The 27441-nt window shown below is 36.9% G+C and overlaps 6 protein-coding genes, 2 long non-coding RNA genes and 2 other non-coding genes across 14 annotated transcripts; 5 read left to right on the forward strand and 5 right to left on the reverse strand.

Moving 5' to 3' along the window:
* Positions 1-27275, reverse strand: LOC147570149 (uncharacterized). The gene is made up of 2 exons (XR_015231395.1): positions 27216-27275; positions 1-115 (listed from the first exon to the last, which is right to left on the reverse strand). It is a non-coding gene; the product is annotated as an uncharacterized LOC147570149 (long non-coding RNA).
* Positions 6-165, reverse strand: LOC147570150 (U1 spliceosomal RNA). Its single transcript, XR_015231684.1, has one exon. It is a non-coding gene; the product is annotated as a U1 spliceosomal RNA (small nuclear RNA).
* Positions 99-27368, forward strand: LOC147570151 (uncharacterized). Its single transcript, XR_015231396.1, has 2 exons — positions 99-157; positions 27258-27368. It is a non-coding gene; the product is annotated as an uncharacterized LOC147570151 (long non-coding RNA).
* Positions 1707-6475, forward strand: LOC147570152 (nuclease). Its single transcript, XM_086656706.1, has 2 exons — positions 1707-4668; positions 5254-6475. Exons 1-2 carry the CDS (start codon positions 4527-4529, stop codon positions 6282-6284), a joined length of 1173 nt encoding a protein of 390 aa, XP_086512832.1. The 5' UTR covers positions 1707-4526; the 3' UTR covers positions 6285-6475.
* LOC147570153 (Galactose oxidase/kelch repeat superfamily protein) lies at positions 7114-11090 on the reverse strand. Of its 4 annotated transcripts, none has more exons than XM_086656708.1 (2): positions 10818-11090; positions 7114-8417 (listed from the first exon to the last, which is right to left on the reverse strand). In XM_086656708.1, exon 2 carries the CDS (start codon positions 8404-8406, stop codon positions 7363-7365), a length of 1044 nt encoding a protein of 347 aa, XP_086512834.1. In that variant the 5' UTR covers positions 8407-8417; positions 10818-11090; the 3' UTR covers positions 7114-7362. The 4 variants fall into 4 exon arrangements, with proteins under 4 accessions (XP_086512834.1, XP_086512836.1, XP_086512835.1 ...); XM_086656710.1 differs by having other exon boundaries at positions 7114-8502; XM_086656709.1 differs by having other exon boundaries at positions 7114-8485; positions 10818-11088.
* Positions 13589-17276, forward strand: PHP (PLANT HOMOLOGOUS TO PARAFIBROMIN). The gene is made up of 4 exons (XM_086656705.1): positions 13589-14943; positions 15953-16035; positions 16217-16331; positions 16986-17276. Exons 1-3 carry the CDS (start codon positions 13881-13883, stop codon positions 16307-16309), a joined length of 1239 nt encoding a protein of 412 aa, XP_086512831.1. The 5' UTR covers positions 13589-13880; the 3' UTR covers positions 16310-16331; positions 16986-17276.
* On the reverse strand, positions 18139-20260 carry LOC147570155 (non-specific lipid transfer protein GPI-anchored 15-like). 2 transcript variants are annotated; one of them, XM_086656714.1, is made up of 3 exons: positions 18689-20260; positions 18511-18591; positions 18139-18425 (listed from the first exon to the last, which is right to left on the reverse strand). In XM_086656714.1, the coding sequence occupies exons 1-3, from the start codon at positions 19017-19019 to the stop codon at positions 18307-18309; spliced, it is 531 nt and encodes a 176-aa protein (XP_086512840.1). In that variant the 5' UTR covers positions 19020-20260; the 3' UTR covers positions 18139-18306. The 2 variants fall into 2 exon arrangements, with proteins under 2 accessions (XP_086512840.1, XP_086512839.1); XM_086656713.1 differs by having other exon boundaries at positions 18511-18588; positions 18689-19127.
* LOC147570156 (non-specific lipid transfer protein GPI-anchored 20-like) lies at positions 20258-21555 on the forward strand. The gene is made up of 4 exons (XM_086656711.1): positions 20258-20761; positions 20849-20881; positions 21057-21119; positions 21208-21555. Exons 1-4 carry the CDS (start codon positions 20410-20412, stop codon positions 21408-21410), a joined length of 651 nt encoding a protein of 216 aa, XP_086512837.1. The 5' UTR covers positions 20258-20409; the 3' UTR covers positions 21411-21555.
* On the reverse strand, positions 21904-24645 carry PBD1 (20S proteasome beta subunit D1). The gene is made up of 3 exons (XM_086656712.1): positions 24234-24645; positions 24024-24147; positions 21904-22424 (listed from the first exon to the last, which is right to left on the reverse strand). Exons 1-3 carry the CDS (start codon positions 24389-24391, stop codon positions 22089-22091), a joined length of 618 nt encoding a protein of 205 aa, XP_086512838.1. The 5' UTR covers positions 24392-24645; the 3' UTR covers positions 21904-22088.
* LOC147570158 (U1 spliceosomal RNA) lies at positions 27208-27367 on the forward strand. The gene has a single exon (XR_015231683.1). It is a non-coding gene; the product is annotated as a U1 spliceosomal RNA (small nuclear RNA).
* Positions 27369-27441: the final 73 nt, after the last annotated feature.

Raw genomic sequence — 27441 nt, forward strand, 5'->3', positions numbered from 1 at the left:
TTTGGCAGGGGCCGCGCGAACGCGTACCCCCTCTATCACAAATTATGACGTAGACTCCACCACTTGGGTAGATCTTAGGCGAGTGCCCCTCCCAAGTGCAATGGAGGTCACTAACCTAGGCCATGGTCCTTCATGATCAACCATTGACCCCGTCCAGGTAAGTATGTTTCTAGTTACCTCACCAAACTTCTTTTGTATGGTTATGGTATATAGCTATCTTTAACACTTTGACGATGTGGGACTATATTACTAAAAATATTAAAGTTGGTTGGATGTAATAACAAGTTGGATGTGGTAGCTTAAACTACAATAGTGATTGGAGGAATGAAAAGTCAAAACTGAGCCGTAGCTCAAATGGTCACCCCGTTTCCCTCCCTCCCGGCTCAGGCTTGGATTTTCGACTTCTTTTTCCTCTCGGGTTCTTGAGTTTTAGAATTTAAAACATGTACAAGGATGTAATAAGATCCCACAAAGTCACAAATAAATATATGCATGGGAATTAAGATAAACACAGATGAATCGAATACAAAATAAACCCCAAAAACAAAGGATGGTAACCCAATCATGCTTTAAAATCACTTGGTAGAAAACTATATATAACCATGTCCCTAGTTGTTCCCTTTAGAATAACATAATTCCTGAGAACACCTTCTTTAATAAACCCAACTTTCTCTAAAACCTTTTGTGAACCCAAATTTTCAACATCAACAAGAGCTTCAACTCTCTCTAGATGAGGCCAATCTTTGAAAATTGAATCCAAAACCATTTTCACAGCTAAAGTTGCAATTCCTTTACCCCAATATTTTGATGCTATAACATAACCAATCTCACCTCTGCATCTATCTTCGCCTTCGTTGGGTGTCATCGAAATTGCACCAATTGCTCTGTTTTCTAAACAAATTGCTTTGAACCAACTATGAGGGATTACTATATTCTTGATGAAATCTAATGCGTCTTCTTTAGATGTGTATGTTTCCCATCGGCAAAAGTGTGCAACCCGATCATCAGTCGCCCATACCATGAAATCGTCTATGTCTGAGAGATCCAAGGGGCGGAGAGAGATATCTAGTTTTGTTTTTTCACCTTCTTCACCATTCATTTTGGAAGAACTTGTTTCCAGTTTCTCAACTAGTTCTTGATGGAATACTTTTTCTTTGGTTTGATGATGAGGAATATATATATATATATATATATATGAATACTTTGACTACCTTTGTTATGTCCTTATATTTGGGTTTAAATTAAAATTTAAGATATTTCATTGCATTTTTTCAAGATTTTGGATATTATCAACAATAGACACCAAGAACAGTAGTATAATATAGGGACATAGTGACAAAATTATAATGTATTTTTTTCTAGTAGTCCACATTTTTTTTGTATATTTGAGAAGATTGGAAAGGGTAGCATAGTGTTGTTAGCTATAGAGTTTTCTCTAGTATTATTTGTTTTCCATGATCAAATTTTGATATATGATTAAGATAATTGAATTTACATGATATATTAAAGGGGTATTTTAGACATTCACATTATTTAATTGTTCCCTCTATACTTCAAAATGCAAGTGGATGGATGGGCATGGTAAGCTGCCATTGTTGACTACTTTATTGAATCCTGGTGACTTCAACCCAACGGCTGCCTTAGCATCTGTACCCTACTCCGGTTTGAGTCCACCACGTTTGATTCATACTACCCTATGGAGAAATTTGGTGAGATCATACTCCTGGTTAAGGGTATCTATGGTCAATATCTCTCCCTGTCATCGATAGGGTGTACTCAAGCCGAGCCGAACCGATGCGAGTAGTAAGATGTTCAAGCTCGACTGGTTTCTTTGACTGTTTGCTCGAGCTCGAGTTCGGTCGAGTAATTGTTCACTTTCTTGTGCTCGACTCGTATATGTTTGAAAGAGCTCGAACTCGCATTGTTTTATGTTCGTTTATCAATACTTCGAATCAAAACAACTTCTTAAATACCAAAATATTTTAATGATCGTTTGTCACATACAACAATAATGATTAAAGATTCATATTCCAATCATCTTTTAATGGTTGATATTTCATGTACATGTTTCAATACTAATACGTAGTTATACACTACACTGTTATAGATAGTGTGTCAAACGAGTTGTTTATGAGTAGCTCGGGATACACTGAAGAATGATCAAGCTCGACTCGTTTACATAAACGAGGATGATTTTGGTCTCGTGTTGAGCCCGTATTCATTAATCTTCGAGTCGAGCACGAGCAATAGTCAAGCCAAACTCGAGCGGCTCGTTAAAAGCTCGACTCGAGTACACCCCTATGTATTCTTTTATATTTTCTTGCAACATGTTTTATGTCGGAGCGGTATCTTGGGTAATCTCCTCGACTTAATTCTAAGTTGTGTCTCAACCCCTGCGTACAGTGTATTAGTTAATGGGGGAAAATATGGCAAGTTAGCATCCTCAAGGGTCTTACGTCAGGGTTGTCTGTTATCTTCCTTTCTCTTTATATTGATATCTCTGTCTCTACCGCTTCTCATAGAACAATATGAAAGAGATGCATTATTTTATGGGTATCGAGTCAACAGTAGAGTGCCACAAGTTTTCCATTTTCTAATTGCAGATGACTTAATAATCATTGGGGGGTCTTCTTAGAAAAGTTATAGACAATACTCTTGATAGTCGATAGCTATATGAGCTTCTCGGGCCAAGCCGTTAATTTCTCTAAATCCTCTCTATATTTCATCTCCACGATGCCTTTAGAGTTAAGGGATTTGTTCAGTAATCTGCTACAAGCCCCACTTATGGAAGGCAGTGAGAAGTACTTGGGGGCCCTAATCCTGAAGCCTATTTACCAGATTCAATCTCATGATTTTTTTTTACAGAAATTCATAAAAAGATTAGGGAATCGGAAGAGAAAGTTTATCTCTCGGGTAGGTTGTATAACTGTAATAAGGGGGCATTGAGCCAAATATGCACTTACTTTATAAGTTGTAATTACTACCTCAAGGCACATTAAACCAATTGGATAAGTCGGAGAGGAATTTTTTAGCGTACAATGCACTTCCTCTCCTGAGAAATTCTCCCAAACCCGAAAGAAATAGGTGGTATGGGAATCAGGCATTTATCTAAATTCAATCAGTCTATTGTGGCTAAACTAGCACGAAGACTGTTAGTCCAACCTAATGCTACTTGGCCTAAGATTCTCAATGCTAAGTATTACAATACAGTTACATTTGCGATGTAAAGGAAAAAGCTAATGCTACTCCATTACGGAATGAATGCACTTATGAAGGTAAAAGATAAACTTAGAGGTCAATGTTGTTGTCAAATTGGGGACAGTTCGTCTCTGAAAATTACTTTGGACCCGTGGATTCCGACAACAACAAACTTCAAGCCCCAAATCATTGAGCAACTTCCTGGAAACATATACTAGGTTTCAGATTGAATAGATCACACAAACTTCTCGTGGAAAATGGAAGTAATCAATAGATATTTTTCAAAAGCTACTGCAAAGGTTATTTCAAAGATTAAAATTTCAAGATATATGTTATTAGACATACTATTGAGTTCATGTCGAACTCCCTTTGAGGGCATCAACGTGAAGGTAGCTTTGTGTTAACTATGAAATACACGACAACAAAGGATTAGGGTTGAACATCCCATGAATCTAGAAAGCCCTAATTACAATACTAGAGAAGGCAAATGAGTAGCATAACTGTGAAGCCTGAATTAAGTCAAACCAAAATGAGTAGCATCGTCAATCATCAACCAGCAAAAGCAAACCGACCTACATCGAGAAAGGGGTTCTATGTGTGAGCAAGAAAGATGCCAGAGAGAGAGAGAAAGAGATAATCCCTGAGACGAGAAAGGCTTGCGTGAGATAGACATAGATGAGATGAACATGAATAGGTTTGTTTTTATCGAACACAAAATGATAGACGAAAGGGATAGCAAGAGAGGGTTCGTGAAAATGAAGAATGGGTCGGAATTAGGCGTGAGCAACGGTCGACCAAACCGACCAGACCGAACGCGACCGAATGGTTTTTAGGCCGAACTGAACAATATTCGGCTAGACTCGGCTTAAAAAACGATCAACCGATCATTGTTTGGTTTGACTTTGGCTTGAGTTTTTGAAAACCGCCAAAACCGAATCGACCGAACTATGAGGTTGAATCTCAGCCATTGGGAAGACCAAAGGAGAGAAAAAGATAGTCTCCTCCCTTATAAGGGAAAAAGATAACCTTCTCCCTTAGAAGGGAAATGTTAAGTGTACAAATAATCTTTGGCAAAATCTTTGTCTCGATAAGTCACACGGTTAAAAGAACGGTCCAGATCAAAGTCAAAAATTGAAAATCTTTCGTCTTTTGGTGAAAATGAGTCATGAAGTCAAGAATTTTGTCCTTGCAGCACTCTCATATTTTATCTCGTTACATAGACTTTTTGCCAAGAAAACTGAACATCTAGATGATTTCCCTTTGACCATATATAACACTCGGACAGTAGGACTGTTCAAAAGCCCCAAAGACACTAGTCTCTGTCTAGAATGGCTCCTCTGAAGAAATCGAAGAAAAAATTGAAGCACTCAAAGAAAGATAAAAGCACGAGCAGAAGTATAGCTTCTTTAGAACCCAAATCGATTGAAGCTGACTGGTGGGATAGTTTTTGGCACAAACACTCATCTTCTGGTATTTTCTTTTTTACTCACTTACTTGATTTCATCTTGTGTTCTTTTTATTAACCTTCTTTCATTTCTCATATCTGATGAAAGTTTCTCTAAACTAAGAAATGGGTATTCTTAATTCATTCATCTTACTTGATAGTTCATAGTTTCTCTCTTGTGGGTATTCTTAATTCACTCATCCTTAGTTTCTCTAACATGGGTATTTGATTTAGTGAACCTTTTTTTAATTTGGGGAAGAAAAGTTTGATTGGGGAAGATTGGTTGTGGGAAAATTGGAATTTGAACAACCCCCAATTTGATTGACTTCATTGTTCCTTTGGATTAAAAATCCTTAGTACAACCCCCAATTTGATTTTTTTCCCACCTGCAATCTGAGTATGTGACCACAATTCTGAGGCAGATTAGATAGTAACCCCAAAATGAAACTTCATTTTGAATTCTTGATTGAAAATTAAGTGTTTAGTAACGCTAAAAACCACATGATCAATGAAGAATGGGGTACATCATATACAGTTTGAGGTTTTCGGCTTTTCGCCTTTTTGTTTCTATAAGTTAGTTTGATATTTCTCCTCTTTTTTTTATAATTCAGATAGCTCAGGTTCAATTTTACCCAAGGATGAGATAGAAGGATTCAAATATTTCTTTAGAGTTTCGAGAGAAACTTATGACTACATATGTTCTCTAGTGAGAGAAGATCTCGTGTCGAGACCTCCTTCTGGTCTAATTAACATAGAAGGTAGACTACTAACTGTTGAGAAACAAGTTGCTATTGCATTAAGAAGATTGGCTTCGGGAGATTCCCAAGTTTCAGTCGGGCGATCTTTTGGTGTCGGACAATCAACCGTGTCTCAAGTTACATGGAGATTTATCGAAGCAATTGAAGAGCGGGCTAAACACCATTTAAGTTGGCCGGCACTCAATCAAATTGAAGAAATCAAAGCCAAATTCGAAACATCTTTTGGCTTACCTAATTGTTGTGGAGCCATCGATGCAACTCACATCATCATGACACTTCCAGCAGTCGAAACCTCTGACGATTGGTGTGACGAAGTGAAGAACTACAGTATGTTCGTACAGGGCGTTGTCGACAACAAGTTGAGATTTCTTGATATCGTAACTGGATGGCCCGGGGGAATGGCTCTGTCTCAGCTTCTCAAGTTTTCAGGATTTTACAAACTTTGCGAGAATGGGGATCGTTTGAATGACAAAATTAGAACTTTATCAGATGGGGTAGAAATCAGAGAATATATAGTAGGTGGAAATGCATATCCTCTTCTTCCATGGCTTATAACTCCTTTCAAAGACGACAAACTCTCAGGTTCGAAAAGAAGTTTTAACGAAAAGCACGAAGCAGCGAGGTTACTTGCAGGAAGAGCATTTTCACATTTGAAGGGAACTTGGAGAATCTTAAACAAGGTTATGTGGAGACCCGATAAGCGAAAGCTACCCAGCATTATTTTGGTTTGTTGTTTGCTCCACAATATTATTATTGATACCGGCGATGAAGTGAATCCAGATGTTCCATTGTCTGATCACCATGACTCTGGCTATGAAGAAGAAAGATGTGAACAAGTCGATCCATTTGGAGAAATCATGAGAGACAACTTAGCGAACTACTAATGGCATCACAAAAATGAGACTCCGTTGACTTATCAAATTCTTCAACAACTTCAGAACTTGAATTTTGTTGTGTGGTTTAGCATCACAACATTGTTGGCCATTCTTATATGTTGTTCTTAATGATAGGTAAACATGTGAAAAATTCATAGGGTCCATTAATGAAATATGCTATGAAAAGTTTTGATTAGTTAGATCATTAGCTGAGATTATTCTTGATCTGTCTCATGAAATATCTTTTTTTGTGAAATATGTGTTGTTCTAAGGTTCGTATTTCCAATAGATCCATAATTTCTAGAATAATAGAATTCGTCCACCACCTCTTGGTGTAGTGGTTTGACAGCTGCTCTGCATCACGGAGGTCCCAGGTTCGATCCCATGAACTGCAAATCCATAAATTATTGAACTTGGGTATCAATAAAGTAGAGGTACATGAGCTTTAGGCCCTTTAAGATGGCCTTTAAGGGTAGATGTATATGGCCTTTATGGCTCCAATCAGATAGTTATGGGTTTATTCATCTTGATTCATTTTTTTATCAATACTTTGTAATGATGACTCTTGTAGTTCATGGCCGTTAGGGCTCCAATTAGATAGTTATGGGTTTATTCATCTTGATGAAAACATACAGAAAATTTTCAATTTGGGACTTGTGGCTGAATTATATATGACCATATAGCACCCAATTTTGGTACAATCCTGGGTATATTTTTGCCTTTCTTGTCATCTTCCATAATCTGCAGTTTCATGGGTATTCTAAATTTCGGCTGATGTACACAAAACAACTCCACAAAGAAGACCTAAGATTGTAAGTTATAACAGAAGAGAGGGTAATGATAAAACAAGACAAGGGCATTATTAGTTGTTTGATATAAATTCATGGAGCTAACTGTTATCTGTTATACTAAACCTGTGACAAAACAATACCCCCCTCAAAACTCATGAAGAACATTAAGAGACAGTTTACAATCATAGAAAAGAGATCTCTCCCCTTCTTTCCCTCTATCCATTTGGGAAACCCAAAAAACCAACAAAAAAGTACAACAAATCTCTTTCACAAATTCATCAAGTATGATTTAGATTTTAGATATTTAGCAGTGTACAACCAAGTATAGTGCCATGGCAAAGAGTCATAGGTTTCACCTGTCTCCAACTTGGTCTGTCACACGCAACCGTCAAGACATCCACGTCAGACAAAGGCTTGATATCTAGGTTCCACCTTCCTGGCCCAATCACACCTCCGACCATGTAAAGCTCATCGCGTAACCCAATCATAGCAAACCCAATCCGACTCTGAATGTCCGATGCCGATACTACCATCTTCCTTCGCCTTTGCTCCTTTTCCTGCTTAAAGATTACACCATGGCTTAACACATACATCTCTCCTCGAACCAATGCCATTGGACCTTGGAGCCACCCGTAGTCCACAACTTCCCACTGAAGCATATTACTCTCTAAGACTTGTACTGTTGATAGTCCTTTGTGCAAAACGTGCACTTTCCCACCGATAACCATCCCTGAGCAAGCTGAATTATGGGTAAGGTGAAGATCAGGTATTGCAATCCAGACATCTTTTTCAGGATCATAGATTTCTGCCTTTGAAATCGACTTTCGACAGTTTGTAAAACCACCTGCAACAACAATCTTCCCGTCCAAAACACAACAAGCAAACATTGCTCGAGGTACAAGCATCGATGCCCGTTTAGCCCACATTCTATGTATGGGATCATAAGACCATACCTCATCAGTTGCAAAAATCCCATAATGGTCGCCAGTCCCTGGGTCAACGGCATCACTACCACCACCAAGCACGAACAATTTCCCAGCTGTAGAAACAACACCAAAGTGAGCAAGGTGCCTTATCTCTGAAGGTAAAATGGGTAGTGTCATCCATAGGTCTTCAAGAGGATCATAGAGTTGCCACAGATTTTCAGGCTCAAAGGCAGAGACACACAACAGGTCTTCAGATGCTCCAACCTCACTCCGGATTCTGTAGAGTTCAGAGCTCCGAAAAGCAGCCCTCCACGAGCGGCAAACAAGTTGCAAGTTTGGGTGACAGCAAAATGGAACACGAGCAAGGCACTGGAGAACAACCGCGTCAGGTAGACCGTCAATTAATCCAGACATAATGCAGGTCCCTACATCCCAATCAGGTAGGTCTTTGTCAGATCACATCCAACACCTAGCATGATCTATAAATTGCTGACTGCCAGAAACAGTATACTGTTACCAATATTTTAAAAGATATATCGTCAAATAGGTAAACTTACAAAAAGAAAATACTCTATTTATATAAGTGTACAAAATGCAGGCACGCCAGCAACAAAGAGACACTATTTCACATTCTTCCAACTTCTATATTTTCTCGTTTGAAGAAAAACCCACAAATTTTTCTTAATCATGTTAATTCTAAGTATCAAATCCAAAATGATTTCTACTAATATATTGAACAACATTTTCTCAACAATGGCCTAGTCCTGACCTCTCTTATATTTCTATGATTAGATTAATGATGTGTGTGCTTCTGCACATCATTTTATGTTAATGCTCTTAATCCATTTTAGCATTGTTTTCAAAATCAAGTCATTTTAGAACTGAATCTAAGGAAAAAAAAAAAGACGATTTAACACGGACGACATGGTATACGTAAAGACAGGGTTGGGACTGAGAAGTAGGGCTTATAAACTTCAGTATCTGTGTGAGCGCATCAACAATAGAATAAACCAATTAACAGACAAGAATTCTGTCAAATTGGTAAAACTATAGATGAATAGCTTAAAGATTTCATTAATACTTATTGTAGTAAACAGACGAACATGTTACTTATAAAAATAACTGAACAATACATCTCTACAGACTAAAAGAAAGTTTTGTTTTGCCCAAAAAATAGTAAAGTAAATTACAGTTGATACTTGATATGAAACGTCTTCCTTTGCCATTGACTTTAGAGTAGAAAGCTTTCATATAATCAAAATTTTGAGCATGGGCTTCAAAGAAACAGAAGGCTATTCTATAGCTACAAAAGTATCAGATTACCTACTAGTCTTACTTCTTCAATCTGTCCTACAATTTCTAGAAAAATCCAGTTAGCCTAGCTTGACATTGAACCATCTCTATTCACATAAAACAGATGGTCCATACTTCTCTAAAAAGGTACTTTCACAGGGTTAGGCCAAAACTCCAAAGTCACAATTCAAGCAATTGATCTGACAATCTATTCTCAGCTATATATAAAACGGATAGAACTCATCTTCCATTTTTGATGATGTGTATTGATGCATGGGTTTAAGTATAGCAATCTATCTAAGAACAAGAGTAACACAATTGCTTCACCAGAACGTTTCCAAGAAAACTAATAGTGCCACTAAACAAAACAAATTAATGCCTGAACTTCAAACTCCCAATCCAGCACATTTTTTTTAATGACCACAAGTAGCAGACGAAGTAATCGTATCCATTTTTTAGATAGAAAGAGGGTGAACTAGATTTTTGGATGCTTGAAATTCTCCTGATAAATGTTTCTTATATATGCTCTAACTTAGCCTTCTACAGAAATATCTAAGAAGAAGAACAATCACATGTGCAAGTACAACCAGAAATACTCCTACTACAAGTGACTAATTAACATGACCATTGTGTTCCTAAAATGTCAAGTACACCTTAGACTCAAGTGCGCGGAGTTCATGAAAGAAGCCTCTTTCCATCTCAAAGCTGGTCTAGGGTTCATGAAGAGTGGGCATCACCTCCAACAAACATAAAAGGGAGATGCCGACGAGTTCCCCACGACATTACCTTTATTGCCTGCCCATACGCAGGTCGACTTCGCCTTTCTCAACGAAGTGAAGTAGCCTCCATGACCAGTCTGGAAAGATAACAGACCCCAAAAGGTCCTATTTAGACAATTCCTTTCCTATGTCAGATCCCCTATTTGTTAGGGCCTTTTCGGCAGTTAGACTGACTAACGTGTCTAAACATCAAACATCGATCACACCCATCGGAACTGCAAACCCTAATTACATCCTACATTGAGACTTCCACATAAGCACACACTCAAAGCTTGCAGTTTGATGAAACACCAGTTTAATTATTGACACAAGAAGTTACTGAGAAAAACCCGTTCTTGAATATAAACAGATCAGACTGAGTAACTAAAATCCTAAGGCAACAGATACATTTTACCCCCAATATGAATCATATAGCCTAAACTACAACCATGACGAAATAAACAAATTTGAAATCTATCATTCATATAATAAAACACAAAAGAAACACATAATTTCAAAATTAAGAACCCTAAAGCAATAATTGCCCACTAGCACGAAATCTCCAAAAACAAAAAGTTTTTTTTTTTTTTCAAATCTCTTCGATTGGGCGAAAACCCAAGTGTTAATTTACTAAAACCATCGATGGGTAATCAACAATTCTACAAAAAACCCAAAAAATATTGTAGATAATTCGGATTGAAACGGAAGTAAGCAATGGGGATGTTCATTCTTTTGGATATGATAAAGAAACGAAAAGACGAGAGGAGAAGTTACCCTGAAAGTGAAGATTTGATGAGGAAAACAGAAAGCTAGAATCTTGTTCTTGATAAATTATCTGGTTCAGAGTAATAGTAGAAGAAGTAGTTCGGATTGCATTTGGGGAGTTTTTAACAGGAACAAAGAAATGAAGAAGCTCAAATTCTTGGCTTTGCCGTGTGAAGTTGTTAACTTGCGCTTACCCTAAAAAAGCGAATATTCGTGTATGGCATGGACAACAAGTTAAAGGGGAAACAAGTTAAATGTGTTTGATTAACATTTTAGGTAGATGGGGCAGAGAAAAATTAGGCCCCATGTATAAAAGAGAAGTTTTCAGAAGAAATGATACTCTAGAATGTGAAGCAATTTTTATTTGGATTTTTTTCCTTGTGCGAAGATACGTTACTCAATGTGAATTATATTTTTTTTCTTGTGTGAAGATACGTTACTCAATGTGAATTATAACAATAACAACTCGTATCTGAACACTTAATTTCATTATTTGCATAGTGTAAACAGTATCTGTGAAATATATATTATACTTTATAAGTATTATAGGAGAATGAAGATTTTTAGCTGTTACTTCTACATTTTCCTTCAGTAGAGATGCATCACGTGACGACACCTTCAAAGTATTTTTCATTAGAATAATTTGTTGTTTTCTTATTTTTTAGATCATGTATGTTAAAGTTAAAACACACGACAAGCTCGCAATATTTTGGACTAGACTTTTGTTTTTCTAAAAAATTTGGACTAGTCTTTACTCTAGAGCCAGAGTTGAGATTCCCTATTCAAAACAAAATTCAAGTAATTTTCACCTTCCATTATGCTAACTAACAAAATTATTTTGTGAGTATCTTGTAGGATAAAATGTGTAGAAGTAAGATCTTAATAACGAGAGGAACGTTCACTCGTAAGTCAATATATGTATTCTCATTTTTTTTTTCTCTCAATGACAAGTGAGTAGTCAACTATTAAAATCTTCATATTTGCCATCGTACCGTATAATTTGTTTGAGAGGGAGCAAAATTCTTAGAGTCGACTAAAGGTAAGAGACTAGAAAAGATATAATCATGCCTAAGAGGCTAACACCATTTTTATCCTTAGGTTATACAATCACTCGCCTTAATCCGGATATGGTGAAATTCTGCTTACACATGCAATTATTCTACAAACAGGCGGTCTATGGAAACTTTAATTTGGACGTCCAGAAAGAAGGAATTCAAATCTATTTGAAAGAATTATCATCATTCAGATCTTACTAATATTTTAACTTGCAACGTAAGCAAACACAGATGCTACTATTAAAAGAATGAAAAGGTACGAGAACAAGAGATCTTGTCAAAGAGCCGGAGGTGACGAAGAGACTTAAGAATTAAGTCTTGTGTTGAATAACAAAGCTTGGTAGTCCAGAATAAGAGTTAACAGACTTAAGCATTACTTCAAGATAAAAAAAAAAAAGATAGAGCTAACATGTGTTCAAATAGAGGCAGGGCGGAACCAGGATTTTCAGCTAGCCAAGGCAAGCTTAAAGTTACTGTAAATCAAACATGTAAATAATATGTATATGTGTACGAATTTGACAAACTATTATACATATATGTACGAATCTTGATAATCTTACATGAAACAAAGTAGATTAGAGTTGGAAAATAAAGAGATAGATGAAAAAAAGGATAATGAGACTCTCCAACGAAGAACTAGGTTTGCAAACGCGACGTGAGGCACCAGGTGAAAAAGGAGAGAGATGATGAAAATACCAAATCTCTTGTTTATCCTCATAAAATTGGTAACAAAATGAGATGTAATCACTATGAAAAGAAAACAATATAACAAAAAAGTAACTCAAGGGGCTATTTTGGAAGCCAATCCAAATGTGAGGATCATTTTCTTGAGTTGGTCAAAGCAGTGGGGCAAAACGGAATTAATCCGTAGTTAAAGAAGAAAAATATAAAATCATAAGAAAATGCCCGCAAGTAAGTTTGAACCTATGACTTTTCGCACCCAATACAAGGGATTTACAACTAGGCTACGAGCCTACGACCTTAATTCTATCACACTTCTGTATGAGTTTTAGAAATTCCAGCCTAGGCCATTGCTTACGCTGGACTACAAATAGGTCCACCCCTGCATAGAGGGACAAAGAAAGATAAAATGTGAAATTTGTTGAGAAATTTGTGAAGACTATTGATATTATTTACTGTAGGAGAACAATTACTCATTTCGAAGCGCAAAAGTAAGGGTTTTCCCGCGGGAAACAAGCCTATAAGGATTTTTGTAATGAAAATGTTAGAAAATTTAGTCACCCCATCTGTTTCCCCCAAAAAAGGTAACACGTTAATATTAGATAAAACTTTTAAGTGTAATGCTATGACCGACATATTTTTCTAAAAATATTTCTCGACATATTTTTCTAAAAACATTTCTCGACATATTTTTCTAAAAACATTTCTTACTTAGAAAAAAGGCAGCATACTTAAATTATGTTTGTCGTACTAAAAAAAAATCAATTACCGTAATTAACACTCGACTCGTGTTCGACCATATATAAAAGTGTCAGTGGCAAATCATATGTATAAAAAAAAATCATATGTATAAAAAGACTTTGTTGCAATATGTGATTCTAACAACATTTTCCAGTTAATTAATCAATATGTAATTCTCTCACACTCTTCTGAAATAGTCATATGTTTTTCGCAATTTTTTACTTCGTATTCTTGTGTTTCTTTGTTTGAATTAAATTTCATTAGCGTCACATATGTTTGAGTGACAAATTCGGACGGAGTGTTAGTCTTAAAAGAAAAACGAAGCCCCATGTGTTCATAGGCAAAGTTTTGCTAAAAATAAATAAATCATAAGCAAAGTCCCCCGTTAGCAACGTCAGGTTTACATCACTATGTACATTTCGAACCTACCAATATACAACGACTGCAAATACTTTTTTACCTCCATTAAAGGACTCGCAAGACCCGCACACTGTTTCTCTCTCTATCGTCACTGCAACTTTCTCTCTCTAGAAAAAATCATCATCTCTTTCTCTCATACCCCCACACACACACACACACACACACACACACACAAATGGATCCTCTCTCTGCTCTCCGGGACTTCACAGTCCGGGGCGAGTTAGATAAAATCGTCCGAGTCGGCACCGAGTTTCATTTCGCCAACGATTACTCATTCCCATGCTCTGTTGAAACTGCTTATCGATCCAAACAAGGTAATCTCTATACACTCGAAACCCTAGTTTATTACGTCAAGAATCATCATATAAAACACACTGAGTATTTACAGAATGCCCGAATCCAGAGAATTCCCTCTGTTACTCTACCTGATCGAAAACCCTTACTTGAATACCTTCAAGGGAAGATTTTGTCCAATGATGCTATTGAATTTGTCGTCCCTCAAAACCCTAAAATTCCCGATTCAGTACCATTTGGTATTGAAGAGTACCGCCCAGAGGATCATGGGTTGATGGGAAGTCGGGATCCTCCTCCCGGTAATGAAGTTGAAGAAGATAAATATAGGGTTAGGGTTTCTGAGAAGGTGGATTATGTGTCGATGATTAAGGGTTTCGAGAGACCCTTGAAAGATAGGGAATCGCTGTTGGAATGTCGGCACAAGGACTTTTATAGTGTTCTTGTAGCGTCTACAAGGAGAGAAGAAGAAAGACAGAGGTTAGAATCGCAACAGAGGAAAGACGGATTAGTTGCAAAGAGTAGATTGATGGGTTCGGATGATAGAGGTTTTTGGAAAGATGGGGAAGAAGCAGGATATGAGAATAATGCAAAACCGAAAATGCATTTGAAGGGAAGTAAGATTGGGGAAGGTGTGCCCATTATTTTGGTGCCTAGTGCTTCCCAAACTTTGATTACCATTTATAATGTGAAGGAGTTTTTGGAGGATGGGGTTTATATTCCGACAGACGTTAAAGTTAAGCAGATGAAAGGAGTAAAGCCAGATTGTGTTACGGTACAGAAGAAGTTTAGTAGGGATCGAGTGGTGACCGCTTATGAGGTGAGGGATAAGCCTTCAGCTCTGAAGGCAGATGATTGGGACAGGGTGGTTGCTGTTTTCGTGCTGGGAAAGGAGTGGCAATTCAAGGACTGGCCTTTCAAGGATCATGTAGAGATCTTCAACAAAAGTAATTTCTAAACTTGTGCTGTTTGGTTTAAGTTTGAATATTTTCTAGTTTTATTTTGTGTCTTGCCTAATTCGTCTCGCGTTCTTAGCTTTCCTCAAATGGTTTTGTTGGTTGATTATACATGCATACCACCGGCACGTGCAGGTGGACTCTGTCCAATGAAAACCAACTTACCATTTTGTCGTTTATAGGGAACAATGATTCCAACTTCGCAAAAAACTTTATTTTATATTTTTCCAATTGGCATCAATTTCCGTATCTCGGTTTCCTTTCATTTTAGGCGGATGTGAGGAAGCGGTAATTTTCAGCCTCATGAATGCATGCAAGGGTGCATAGTTCTTCTTAAGCATGACAACGATGATGTATCTTGTGTGCAATTTACTTTCCTCTTATGTAGTCGAAGACCGTTATATGGTGTTGTTTCAATTTTTGTTTGAAGTTGTATTTGTATGGAGGAATTTTAATTCCTACGAGTCTTGACTCATCTTGGAAAGAGGGCTTCGGGATTCACCATTCCTTAGTGTTATTCTTTGTTCGATATGTGTCAAAATAGTGTTATTGATGATGATAACGCAGCCAGAATAGTGAGCCCAAACCAACAACTTTAGGGTTAAGGTAGCACACACAATGTAGATAAAAGAATTCTACCAATCTACCTTAATTGAAGCTGGTCACCGTGACTTCTCCATTAGAAACTTCCCTTGAGAGAGATGAGTGACTCATATAAGAGTTGTGTTAGGAAACCCAGTTCTATTTCGAAATTAAATTCCATTGAATTTATGTTGTAACTAGCGCAAAGAAAACGGTTCGCCAGCAAGTACTTTTCCACGTCCTCCTCACAAATCCTCCCTTCCTTTGTTAGGGAGAATCATTTGAATCTTGAACACCGACAAAATTTCTTTCCACAAATTGCTTTAATTATATATGGTGTCTGTTAGACTTATCTAACAAAAACAAACGGGAGGAAATTAAGTTGTACTTATGGCAAGTTTATTCTTTTGTTTTGCAGTTATCGGGTTTTTCATGCGTTTTGAAGATGACAGCGTCGAATCTGCAAAAATCGTGAAACAGTGGAATGTGAAGATCATATCGGTTAGCATGATCTTCTTGGTCCCACTCTGAGTTTCATTAATCATTGAATAAATTTATATATAAGTTTGATATCACTTTATCTCTTCTCCTCTTCTCTTCTTATACTTTCGCCTCCGTTGCAGTTGCATTTCAACACTGTAATTGTATAGAATGCATATACTGATATAGCTTTGATGTACAGATAAGTAAGAACAAGAGACACCAGGACAGAGCTGCAGCATTAGAAGTATGGAGCAGGCTGGAGGAATTTGTGCGTTCAAGATCACATACTTAAGTGTTCAAAACTTAGAGAAGACGTAAGTTGCCTTTATGATTTTGATAGTGACATCTTTCTAGAGAATTCTAAGTGTGATTAGCCTTTTCTTTTTCAAGTATTCCTAATTCACAATATTACTTTCTTATTTTTCGTTACTTGAGTATGAACTTTGAGTATACGGCAGTACAGCCACTTATGATCCTCTTAACCTGACAAAATACCATTGGAGGACCTACCCTATAACTGTTCTCATTCTCTCTCCACTCTCCAGTCACCCGAAATGAAAGATCCCGTCAGTCCTTTCTCTAGATCAACATATAGGAATTGAGCATAAACAACCCCTTTTTTTTAGATGGCAAAATAACCATTTCTAATCACTTCACGACAATGCATGACATCCACCGGTTATTCCTTACTTTGTGCTTGTTGAAGGAGTGTAACTTAACTGGTGTCTGCTTATGAATAGGCTACATATGTCTTCGATTAACTCATTTTATCAATGAAGTTTTCATATCTGTCCTGTTAAATTTAGTATTGTTACCTAATTGCGGCATAGTTGACCCCTCCTTTTCTCTAAAATCTTTTTTGAACCAAAAAGAATGTTTTTCTCTGAATCCCTATTAAGAGTTAAGACAGCAAATTATGCTTTCAGTTTTGGGTTTAAGTTCCTTCTCTTATCCTTGTTCTCTTGCAGCAATGGAAGATTTATGATGAGAATGGTGCCAACTTACAATTATCTTCTTACATATTTAAATATACAAGTGGTCTCCATACTGTAGCTGCTTCAGAATGATTTTGGGAGCGGGTAAATCTTGTCGATGCATTCTATTGTATCTTTGTAGCTGAACAAAGGGTTTGTCTTCTTTTTAGTGATCTATACTTACTTTGGAGTCTCAACTAAGTAGTAACATGAAAATACATTTATACCGCATTGCCTTCTATTCGGTCGAAGTTTTAAATAGGTTAAATTTACTTCTTTTGGATATATCTTCTTTATTTATAGAGTTAATTCCTATATGGCCCCCTACTTTGTGACCAGCTTCCTTTATGGCCCCCTTTTTTTCGTAAATTCAAATATGGCCCCCTATTTTCAGGTAAATGTCATTACTACCCTTCTTAATAATAAATTTAAAACATTAAAAAAAAAATATTTCCACCTCACCCCTCTCTCTCTCCACCTCATCTCTCCCTACACCTCACCCCTCTCTCTCTCCAACTCACCCCTTTCTTCTCCGGCAAGGTGGCCGGCCGGAAAATTTTTCGGCCGGCCACCTTCAAACCTAAAAAATTTTTTCTCTCTCCTCTCTCCTTCTAAATTTTTAAAAAAAAAAAAAAAATCTCTCAACTCTCTCTCTCTCTCTCTAAAACTCCGGCGAAGGGAAACCCCCTTCGCCGGAGTTTTTAGAGAGAGAGAGAGATGAGAGGAAAAAATGTTTTTTTTTTTTTTTTTGGAGGTCGCCGGCCGGAAAATTTTTCGGCCGACGACTATAATCGGAGAAGATGAAGGTGAGTTGGAGAGAGAGAGAGGAGTGAGTTGGAGAGAGAGAGAGAGAGGGGTGAGTTGTAGAGAGAGATGAGGTGGAGAGGGAGAGAGGGGTGAGGTGGAAATAAGTTTTTTAAATGTTTTAAATTTAGAATTAAGAAGGGTAGTATTGACATTTACTTGAAAATAGGGGGTCATATTTGAATTTACGAAAAAAAGGGGGCCATAAAGGAAGCTGGTCACAAAGTAGGGGGCCATATAGGAATTAACTCTTATTTATATTTCTTACGTTTCTGTTATTTCCACATTATCTTTTCAAGAAGAGGATAAATGTTTGCCATTTTAGTTCCATAGAGCCTACACATTCATCAAATATATCACTCATATTATAAGGAAAAATAACAGAGAAAACAATAGACATATGTCCTCAATAAGTGAAGGAAACAAATTGACGCTATCGAACCAATGAGAAGAATTAGAAAACAACAGAATGCACTCATACATTAAAGAAAAGGAACTTAGAAGCTGGCGCTTAAGTTGAAGCATATGATGCAATGAGGAGAGTGATGAAGAGCAGAGAAAAGTGTGAAGTTGGAACAGTTCCGTCTGATGAGTTCCCGTCGGCTGATGGGACAGTCTTAGATCCAGTTCCTGCACCCAGACAGGTATTAGCGTGAAAACTCATGGTGAAAGATTAAGAAGGAAACATAAAACCACAATTGTAAACATTCTGTACCTGCCGGAGTCGCCGGAGTATCTGCTGATCCTGCTGGAGGATCTGCTGTTCCTGCCGGAGAACCAGTTGGAGACCCAGCTGCTGTTTCACAAGAAAACATGAACCATGATTTAAAAACGAATCAACGGTAAATATCAAGTATTATTGTGTTCATGGACATGGTAGAAACACTTCTTACAGTTACAGCGGCTAAGTGGTGGAGTTTGAACACTGCAAGCTTGGGGAAGTTGCAGAGCTTGAGTCTTATTTATACTGATTCCCAACGACGATCCGTCACTGCTAAGAACTTGACAGAGGCATTGTGGTTGATTACTAACGACACTCGAAAGTTGAGAACAACAAGAAGATGATGGTGTTGACGAGTTTCCTGTAATGTAGTTGAGACACGGAGACAGACCAATGATCGCACTACTGCAACCTGATTGAGATTGAGCAGTGACCACTCCTGCACAAAGAATACTCGCTAGCACTACGACAATTAAACCCATTTTAGTACCTGTGAATGCCATTTGAAATGTCTTTGAGTTTTGATTTAGAAGTAGATTAAGAATGAAGAGAACTAGTGAATTGTGAGATAGGTGTTTGAAGGGTTTGATTGATATTGGTTCCAAGGAAGAGAGAAGTGAAAGGGTTTTATAAAGGGGGAGTTTAGGAAACAGACAGAATAAGCAGTTATTGTAGATGACCAACTATTCCTACTTTTGGATCTCTCTTAGGTAAACAACTGGAATTATGTTAGAACAACCCAAATTAGTTAGTTAGAGAAATATATATTCAAATAGAACTTCTATGACATTGCTTGAGAAAGTATTATGATTTTTATTACAATTTGGATACTCTATTTCTTTATCTTTTCCTTTCCAATTTTCTTATTAGATTGTAGAAAGTTAACTTTAGTTGGAAAAGAAGCTTCTGGTTACATGAGAAGTAGAGTTCACACACTATTTGTTTTCAGAAAATGTCACTATGCGTGGCCAAAATACCGGCTAGGGTAATTTTCTTCTTAGTAGATCGGAATTAAGGTAAGGAATGAGAAATATGAAAATAAGGGCTTATGTTCGTAAAATTTGTGAAATCACTAAATTGAACATAAAATTTGTGAAATCACTAAATCTGCACAGCCATGTACCATGGCAAGGATTCTTTTGGGATTTTGACTTAGCAGAGTATCTGTGTTGTTTGTTCAATGAGTTTTAGAGTCGAGTAATAGTGAGAGATGTTAATAACTCGTCGACTCAAAAACAGCCCGACATCAATCATTTAGCACACGAATTGGGCCAAAGGGTTGGGGACGCCCGACCTACCTGGAGGCTGGACGTTGGTCATGACTTGCTGGACCCTTAGAACGACATGGTGGGCCAGGGAGTTCTGGACACCAATCTACCACTATAAGGACCATGACCTGCAACGGTCCATGGAATGTCCTTTGGGACGCCAACATACCAAGACAAGTAGCAACTTGCAACGGCTCATGGAGCGACCTAGTGAATCAGTAGGTTGGGGGACACCGACGGTGTCAACATAGACGCCATGACCCATCGGTACAGCAAGCCCGATCCGCTTCCCTATCCAATAGACTTGTCTATTGGCCGAAACTGCATTTAGTTAGGTTAGTTGTTTGAGCTACAATCATAAGGTGGCAACAAAAGTTGACAAAAAAATATTATAAGTTGGTTAAAGAGTAGGTAAACTACAATAACCAACTTTCAAATACACAGAGCTTGAAAGCTTTTCCCTTCCCATCTTTAGAAAAAAACATCTATAAATTCACTTGTAACTTCTCCTTCAATTAATCACTTTCTCATTAAGCTTCTCTCTCTCTCTCTACTCTACATACCTCATTCCCAATCCATTGTTTCATCTTCCTAGAGAGAACAAGAAAAAGAAAAACAACATAACATGGAGGGATCTAAGACTCTGAAGAACATAATCCCACTATTATGTGTAATCTTCTTGATATCGTCGGTTTATCCAGTTTATGGGCAAATGAATACAACATGTACAGCTTCAATGATAACTAGTATTGCTCCTTGTGTAAGTTTCATTACTCAAAATATTACTGGTAATGGATCGTCATCTGGACCATCTCCTGGTTGTTGTTCGTCGATTAAGTCGCTTTTAAGTAGTAGTATGAACTGTGCTTGTCTAGTTATCACTGGAAACATTCCCTTCCAAATACCCATTAACCGAACTTTAGCTATCTCCCTTCCTCAAGCTTGCAAATTGGATGGGGTACCGGTTCAATGCAATGGTAAGCTGTCATTTTTGCCTTAAGTTACTTTTTCTTTGTTAATCACTTTGTTTAAGTACTGATTTGTGAGTTTACTTTGGTTTTCAGCATCTGCTGCTCCAGTTCCGGCTCCCGCTCCAGGTACAAACCCAATCCGTGTCGGTCGTTACTGTTATAACGTTAACAATATCTAACCATATCATTTACAGTAGATATACTATAACAGTTATAACGACTACATTTCCGACTTTTAGTTTATTACTCGCATTTTCCAAAGTAAGAGCTTACAAGTGATATTTGTTATGATTATAAACAGGTCCTGCTTCATTTGGTTTAGCTCCTTCTCCATCTAGTCCTAGTCCTAGTCCTAGTCCTGGAGGTAATCTTTGTTGAGCTTTAATCAATGCCACTAATGCTTATTAGGAAGGTTAATTATTAACTGTTGTTTTTATGTATAACCGGAACAGGTTCAACCGATCTTACACCGACTCTAGCACCACAACCAGATACAACTTTGGGTTCTCCCCCAGTCAATACTGAAAATCCAACGGCATCACCAGGGCTCCGGCCAGTTCCAACACCTACTTCAGCTGCAAAGATATCTATCATTCCGGTGCCACCAGCATTATTGTTGGTTCTAGGGTTGTTTATGGTTCTAAAACTGAACTAGTCCTCTAATTCTATCTATTGTATCTCTTTTGTACTAGTATTTTATTGTGTTTATCTTCTTCTATTTTCTTTATTTGGCCTTTGGGTGTATGTATCAGATTGTTCTTGATTTATTAATTGTGAGAGATGAATAAATATATTTACCAGTCGTGATTTCTTAAACATTCACCAGCAGCGACTCAGACCATGTCCATATATAAAAAGGTTCTTCCACACGCTACTTGTCTCAATACCCACCCAACTAGGTGTTCTTTTTTCTCATTGTCGGAAGTTGTCTCGGTTTAAAATTGAATAGACACAAAATCAACTCGAAACATCATTGACACAAGTCATACGAAATCAAATATCCTAAAATCTGACAGATTCAATTCAGATTTCATGCCAATAGGTGTAAGAAGAAGGCCCAATCATCAGCCCGACCAAACTAGTAAGGTCGAGCTGTCCATGGAGAAAGGTCCAAGTTTCAAAACACAAAATACATAAGGCTCAACCTATAACACCAGATGACAGTAACATATAATCAGGATTCTGAACCGAGGAATTCATTTCAGGAATTTGTACTCGCAAAGTTCAAACAACAATTAAAAAAAGTATAATCCTGCATTTTCATAATCTCGAAATTTCTCCACCTTGACTAGAAATAAGAAAGAGGCAAGTTGAAGCAAAACCTTAGAGAAACTTAAGCTGCAGCAACATAAGCAGAATCCTTGATGGTTTCACGCCAGACATGCTCTCTTGCTCCATCCTTGTCTACGATCTTGATCACAAAGTTTTGTTGTGCCACAACTAATCTTGATCGGATTTCCATTATGCATTTATCAGCTAAATCAGTAGCTTCTTCCAATGACATTCCACTGTGGTAGTGTCTATCCATCATGGCGAGTGAGAAGTATGATCCATACCCAAATGCACCCTTTTCGATCTTGTGAAGAGTAGCAATATAGTCAATGTAGAAGAGAGATGGTCCAGTCTCCTTGTCATAACCGCCTAGAAGGAGGTTGACAGAGTAAGGGTTCTGGTAACAAGGACGGGACACAGTTCAGGTAAGTGGAACGTAAGACAAAGTCAAATAGCATAAACTAATAGAAAAAAAGATCCTAAAACATAAGCATCTATTATGATTTCCTCCGTCTTTTCGGTTTCGGCAAACCATGTTATTTCAGTTAAGTATGAAAAGTAGAAAGTTTGATACTCTTATACCAGAGTGATAAGCACCAAACTAAATCTCGAACATAGAGAAATCGGTGTAGAAATAATTTTGTTTTTTAAACGAAAAAATAACAATCGTGTACTACAAGATAAATCCAATAATACACCTATAATTTGGATTCCAATATCCTAAGAGGATATGTAACTTACAGAACCCCAAAAGCATGTATCTTTCGGCTCTACTGAGCTATTTAAGGTGATTATCCAATAATCCTTGTGTAATTTTAACTCAGTCAATTAATTGGAGGCAACCAAGAAAGTGGACACTTTAACCGCTGCTCAAAAAGTTCAAAGATAAGAATTGAATCATCAAAAGTAATACTAATCATCCACGATCTAACATTCCTAGTGTGTCTGCAACAAAGTTACCAGGAATATCACCCCCAGGGCACATATATCATATATATAATTCTATAAATCGAAGTCCAACTTCTACTTCTCCTTAGAAAATTCACACGTTAGATTAGACAAGAGACGAGGAAAAAAGTCCCCCACCACAATGCTGTAAAACGAGGACGACTATGATATTTGGGATAGCAAACCAAAATGCACGATCAGATAAGTCGTACAAGCATCACGCATCTTAAGATTCTTAACTGTATTTCCTTCATAATCCTCATTTCAGTTTGCAAGTTTTACGAAAGGTTTCGTCGTTGAACTTTAGGTTACGAAAAAATCTTGAAGACCTCTCCATCCAAATTTTTGTTTTCCCAATTTTGCCTAAGAGGTATAATATTTGACACTCCATTTTCCTACCAAGACTAGATTGCTTGGGACCTTATCCTACGTGAAGATGACTTGAGAATGAACACATAAAGTAGAATAAAAACTCGTATCATGCCAAAGTTCCAAAAAGGCGAGGATAACTAGTTCTCTCAGCAAAACGAACATATTTAAATTAGGCAGCAGGAAAGCTCATACAAAACAAAGAGAATGGCATCCCGGAAATATTGTGCAATTTGTTAGGGCAGTCAAACCAACTCCCCTACGAGCTTCCAGGGGTTAATTCATCTGACCAGGGATCACTATACTTCCACTCTTGTTAAGAAAACACAACAGCCACCAACCTATCTAGATGTTGTTGGTAACACGAATATGATGTTCCGTTATCAATATATGTATGTATATTCTCAGTGACACTATCACATTCTAGATTTTATCCCCAAATAAACTCATAAATAAGACATCATTCATCACCAGAAAGCTGGTCCTAAACCCTAGAAGCGTACAATCAACTAAAACCAGAACTTTGGATCCAATTAAATACCCAAATCTTAACTTGAGTAACACGATATTTCAACAAAGATGATGATTATCCTAAGATCCAAACGAAACCCTAAAAAATGAAAAATAGATGAAATCAAAAAAAAATAAAAAATAAAAAAAAGTAAAAAAAGTGAGTAACCTTTCTCAAAGCAGTAGCGAGTTCGCCTCGGGTGAAATTAGCAGTAGCTGATGTAGTCAAAGGAATCCCATTTTTAAACTGGTATAATGCAATGTTCTTCTGTATATACTCGGTAAATTGAACTCTGACAAAATAATTTTACAACATAAGATCAATCAATCACAAAGAGAGAAGTTTTACAGATGAATGTGAAGAGAGAGAGAGAGAGACCTGTCACCACTTTCACCGCTAGCACCTAAGAGCTTGTGAGAATCAAGAAGCATGATTTTGTCTTCGTTTGATTTGTGAACTAAAATGCTATTCACCGCCGACGTATCTGCTGCTATCAGAACGAATCCATCACCAACAAGTCCGAATACACACTCCATCTTCTCTCTCTTTCTTGCTTCTCTCTCTTAACTTCAGAGATTGTAGATTTGCGAGTTTTTTCTCTTTTCCTTTTTGTTTGGCCAGACGTCGTAAGGAAGAAGAAACTAGTCAAAACCGTGGGTTTTTTCATTGTTTGGGCTGGCCTTACAGCATCTCCAACCTGTGCACTCCAAGCCCAGTCCGTTGGGGCGGAGTCCCAACCGAACACTTCAACCGACCCTAAAGTCCCCCAATATAACCGTTAGGGACTTCCAACAGCTACAAATGGGTTCAACCCTTATAAATAGGATTGATCCTAGCAGTTAGAGCAAATTCAATTTATCAAGTAAATTTAAATTTTCGGCCTCAAGAGAGGTTTGGGTTGGAGCTGGTTTTTTTAGGCTGAGTTGAGATTGAAATTTCTGAGTGAAAATGTGTTTTTCCGGCCTAAGACAGACTGGGGTTGGAGATGCTCTTACTCATGGTAAGGCTCCGTGAAATGGTCTCCACCAACTTAAACTCCAAATGATCTTAATTGTAAGATAATCTTCGATGAGACGTTCAAGAAAAATTATAGACATCATAGCTGTCAAGTCTCAATTGAGATTTTATTTCCTAAATATCAAAATGGAGATACTCCGAAAAAATTTGTTTCTAATAGAGATTATAAAATAACTTTATACACATGTCACTCTTAAATTTAATTTAAAAAAACGTATTTAAATTTTCTATTGATTTAAAATTTAAAGAGACACTTAAAGAAACTTAAGAAGACACTCTAGTTTTAGAGTGTCTCTATAAAACCTATCATTATAGGGTGTCTAGTAGAATGTTTCAGTTGAAAAGCTTTTTAACATAAAATCTTAAGTGGCACCATAAGTTTTCGAGTTCGAGAACATCTCCAATGCAAAACTCTAAAAAAAATTTAACTAATCTCACGTGTCAAGTCTCAATTAAGATTCTCATTTATATGTGTCAAAACAAAGATTCAATACAAATCTCTAAAAATTCGTTTACTTATGTAATTTTTGTAAAAAAACTTTTAGTTATTTTGAAAATATATAAAGATTGATAATAATGAAAGTGTTCGTTTTGTTTCTAAAGTTACACCACATGACTGACTAATTAGATTCTTCCACAACATCTTTCGCCCTCTGGTCTGTTTCTAAAATTCACACAAAATAATGAAAGTGTTCGTTTTGTTTGAGTATTTCGTTTTCATGATGTGGTTATTATACATGACAGTATTGATACGATGAATTCTCACATATACAATATAGAACGAGTCTTGACTATAATCAAGGCCAAAGTTTATATTACAATTATACTGTATTAGTTTTTCAATCTTCAACCAACTTCTTATGATACTTTCAACAAAAAAAAAAAAAAAACAACTTCTCATGATAGCACATTGAATTGGATGGACAATATACCATCAAAGATTATATACCTCAAGTCTTTTGATTTGCCTATGTCTTTTTGTCAAACTCGGAATGTCTTTTTTGCGTGAATAATGTGTCGTATGGTTCCAGAAGGGCATGTGTTTCCTTTTCTGTTTCGTTTTTTAATAGACCTTTCACTAAATATAATGTATTGCTTCTTTTAAAAATAATATTTATGTGTTTTAATTGCAAATATGAAATCTAATGAATATATTTCTTTTACAAAAACACTTACATTTTTCGACTATAAGATTCGAAGTACAGTAAACGACTTCTATAAAACTATTAAAAGGTACCAAAAATTCCTCAAATGAGATAAAACTAAACACTCCACCACATCTTACAAGTTCGAGACATTTTAGAAAGTAAATTGTAACGTTAACCCAAACAATAATCATAACCACAAATAAAACGATATTAAACTGCAGTTTGCAACAAATTTATATAAGCTTGATCTCAATTTCACACATCTCTTATTAATTGTTGCGAGAAAGAAAATACTGACATTAAATATCTATAATATACTTATATATGGATGGTAGAATCAATTGTCACAATCGTAGAAACACCTGCATAGACTGTAGCCCCAGAAAAGGTCACAAAATCCTTCGCCCGAGTATTCTAGTGCGCATTTTTCAAAACATTTTGTCTTCTCGCAGGGTGCCGCGAACGACGCCTCGCATTTGTTCCCTTCTGCCATCCGCACCACATTCACTGCATATTTTATCCATAACAATGGTAATTCATTATAGGCACTAGTTGAGACTCAGACTTCCAACTCCGATAATTCGATCATGGTAAATATATTGAAACAACATAAACATTTGCAGAACTAATGTCCTTCTAGTATGTGTGTGCATATATATATATATATATATATATATATATATATATATATATATAAAGAGAGAGAGAGAGAGAGAGAGAGAAAGAATTGTAGAGATGAACCTGAGACGAATACAAAGAAGAGAAGAAGTAGGAGAAAGAACTTTGGTACCATTTGAGCCATATCCTGCCACTAGCTTGCACCTTCACTCTTTTCTCACTAGCTAATACCAAATATATTAGTGTATATCATTCCTAACCCAGTTTTGGAAAACGGCAATCATAATGGTAATGCCATCATCCTATCATAATTTTTGTGTGGTATATTACTTCATTGCCTTTTGATCATTATATCACTTCTTTATATTGATTATTTTATGCTAAAAGTATTATATTGTATCTACAATTCCATTGCAATGTTTATTTAGTAAGAAAGTACTGAGGGCACAAGGTTGGACCTGGACAAAATGTGGGTTAGTGTTACGCAAGTATAGTCCCACATCTTCATGGAAAAAAGAAAAGCTATAGACAAGAGTGTTACAAGAGAATGTTGACGATGAAGTTAAAACATACTTACCTGGACGGGGTCAATGGTTGATCAAGAAGGACCATGGCCTAGGTTAGTGACCTCCATTGCACTTGGGAGGGGCACTCGCCTAAGATCTACCCAAGTGGTGGAGTCTACGTCATAATTTGTGATAGAGGGGGTACGCGTTCGCGCGGCCCCTGCCAATTTCATCTTAAGTTTTTTAGTGTTGTCCATCTATCTAAAACTGAGAGCTGACCTATCACAACGGCTCTAG

The sequence above is a fragment of the Eschscholzia californica genome, unplaced genomic scaffold (assembly GCF_041429995.1).
Source record: "Eschscholzia californica isolate CP2 unplaced genomic scaffold, dmEscCali1.0.p SCAF_1, whole genome shotgun sequence".
NCBI lineage: Eukaryota > Viridiplantae > Streptophyta > Magnoliopsida > Ranunculales > Papaveraceae > Eschscholzia > Eschscholzia californica.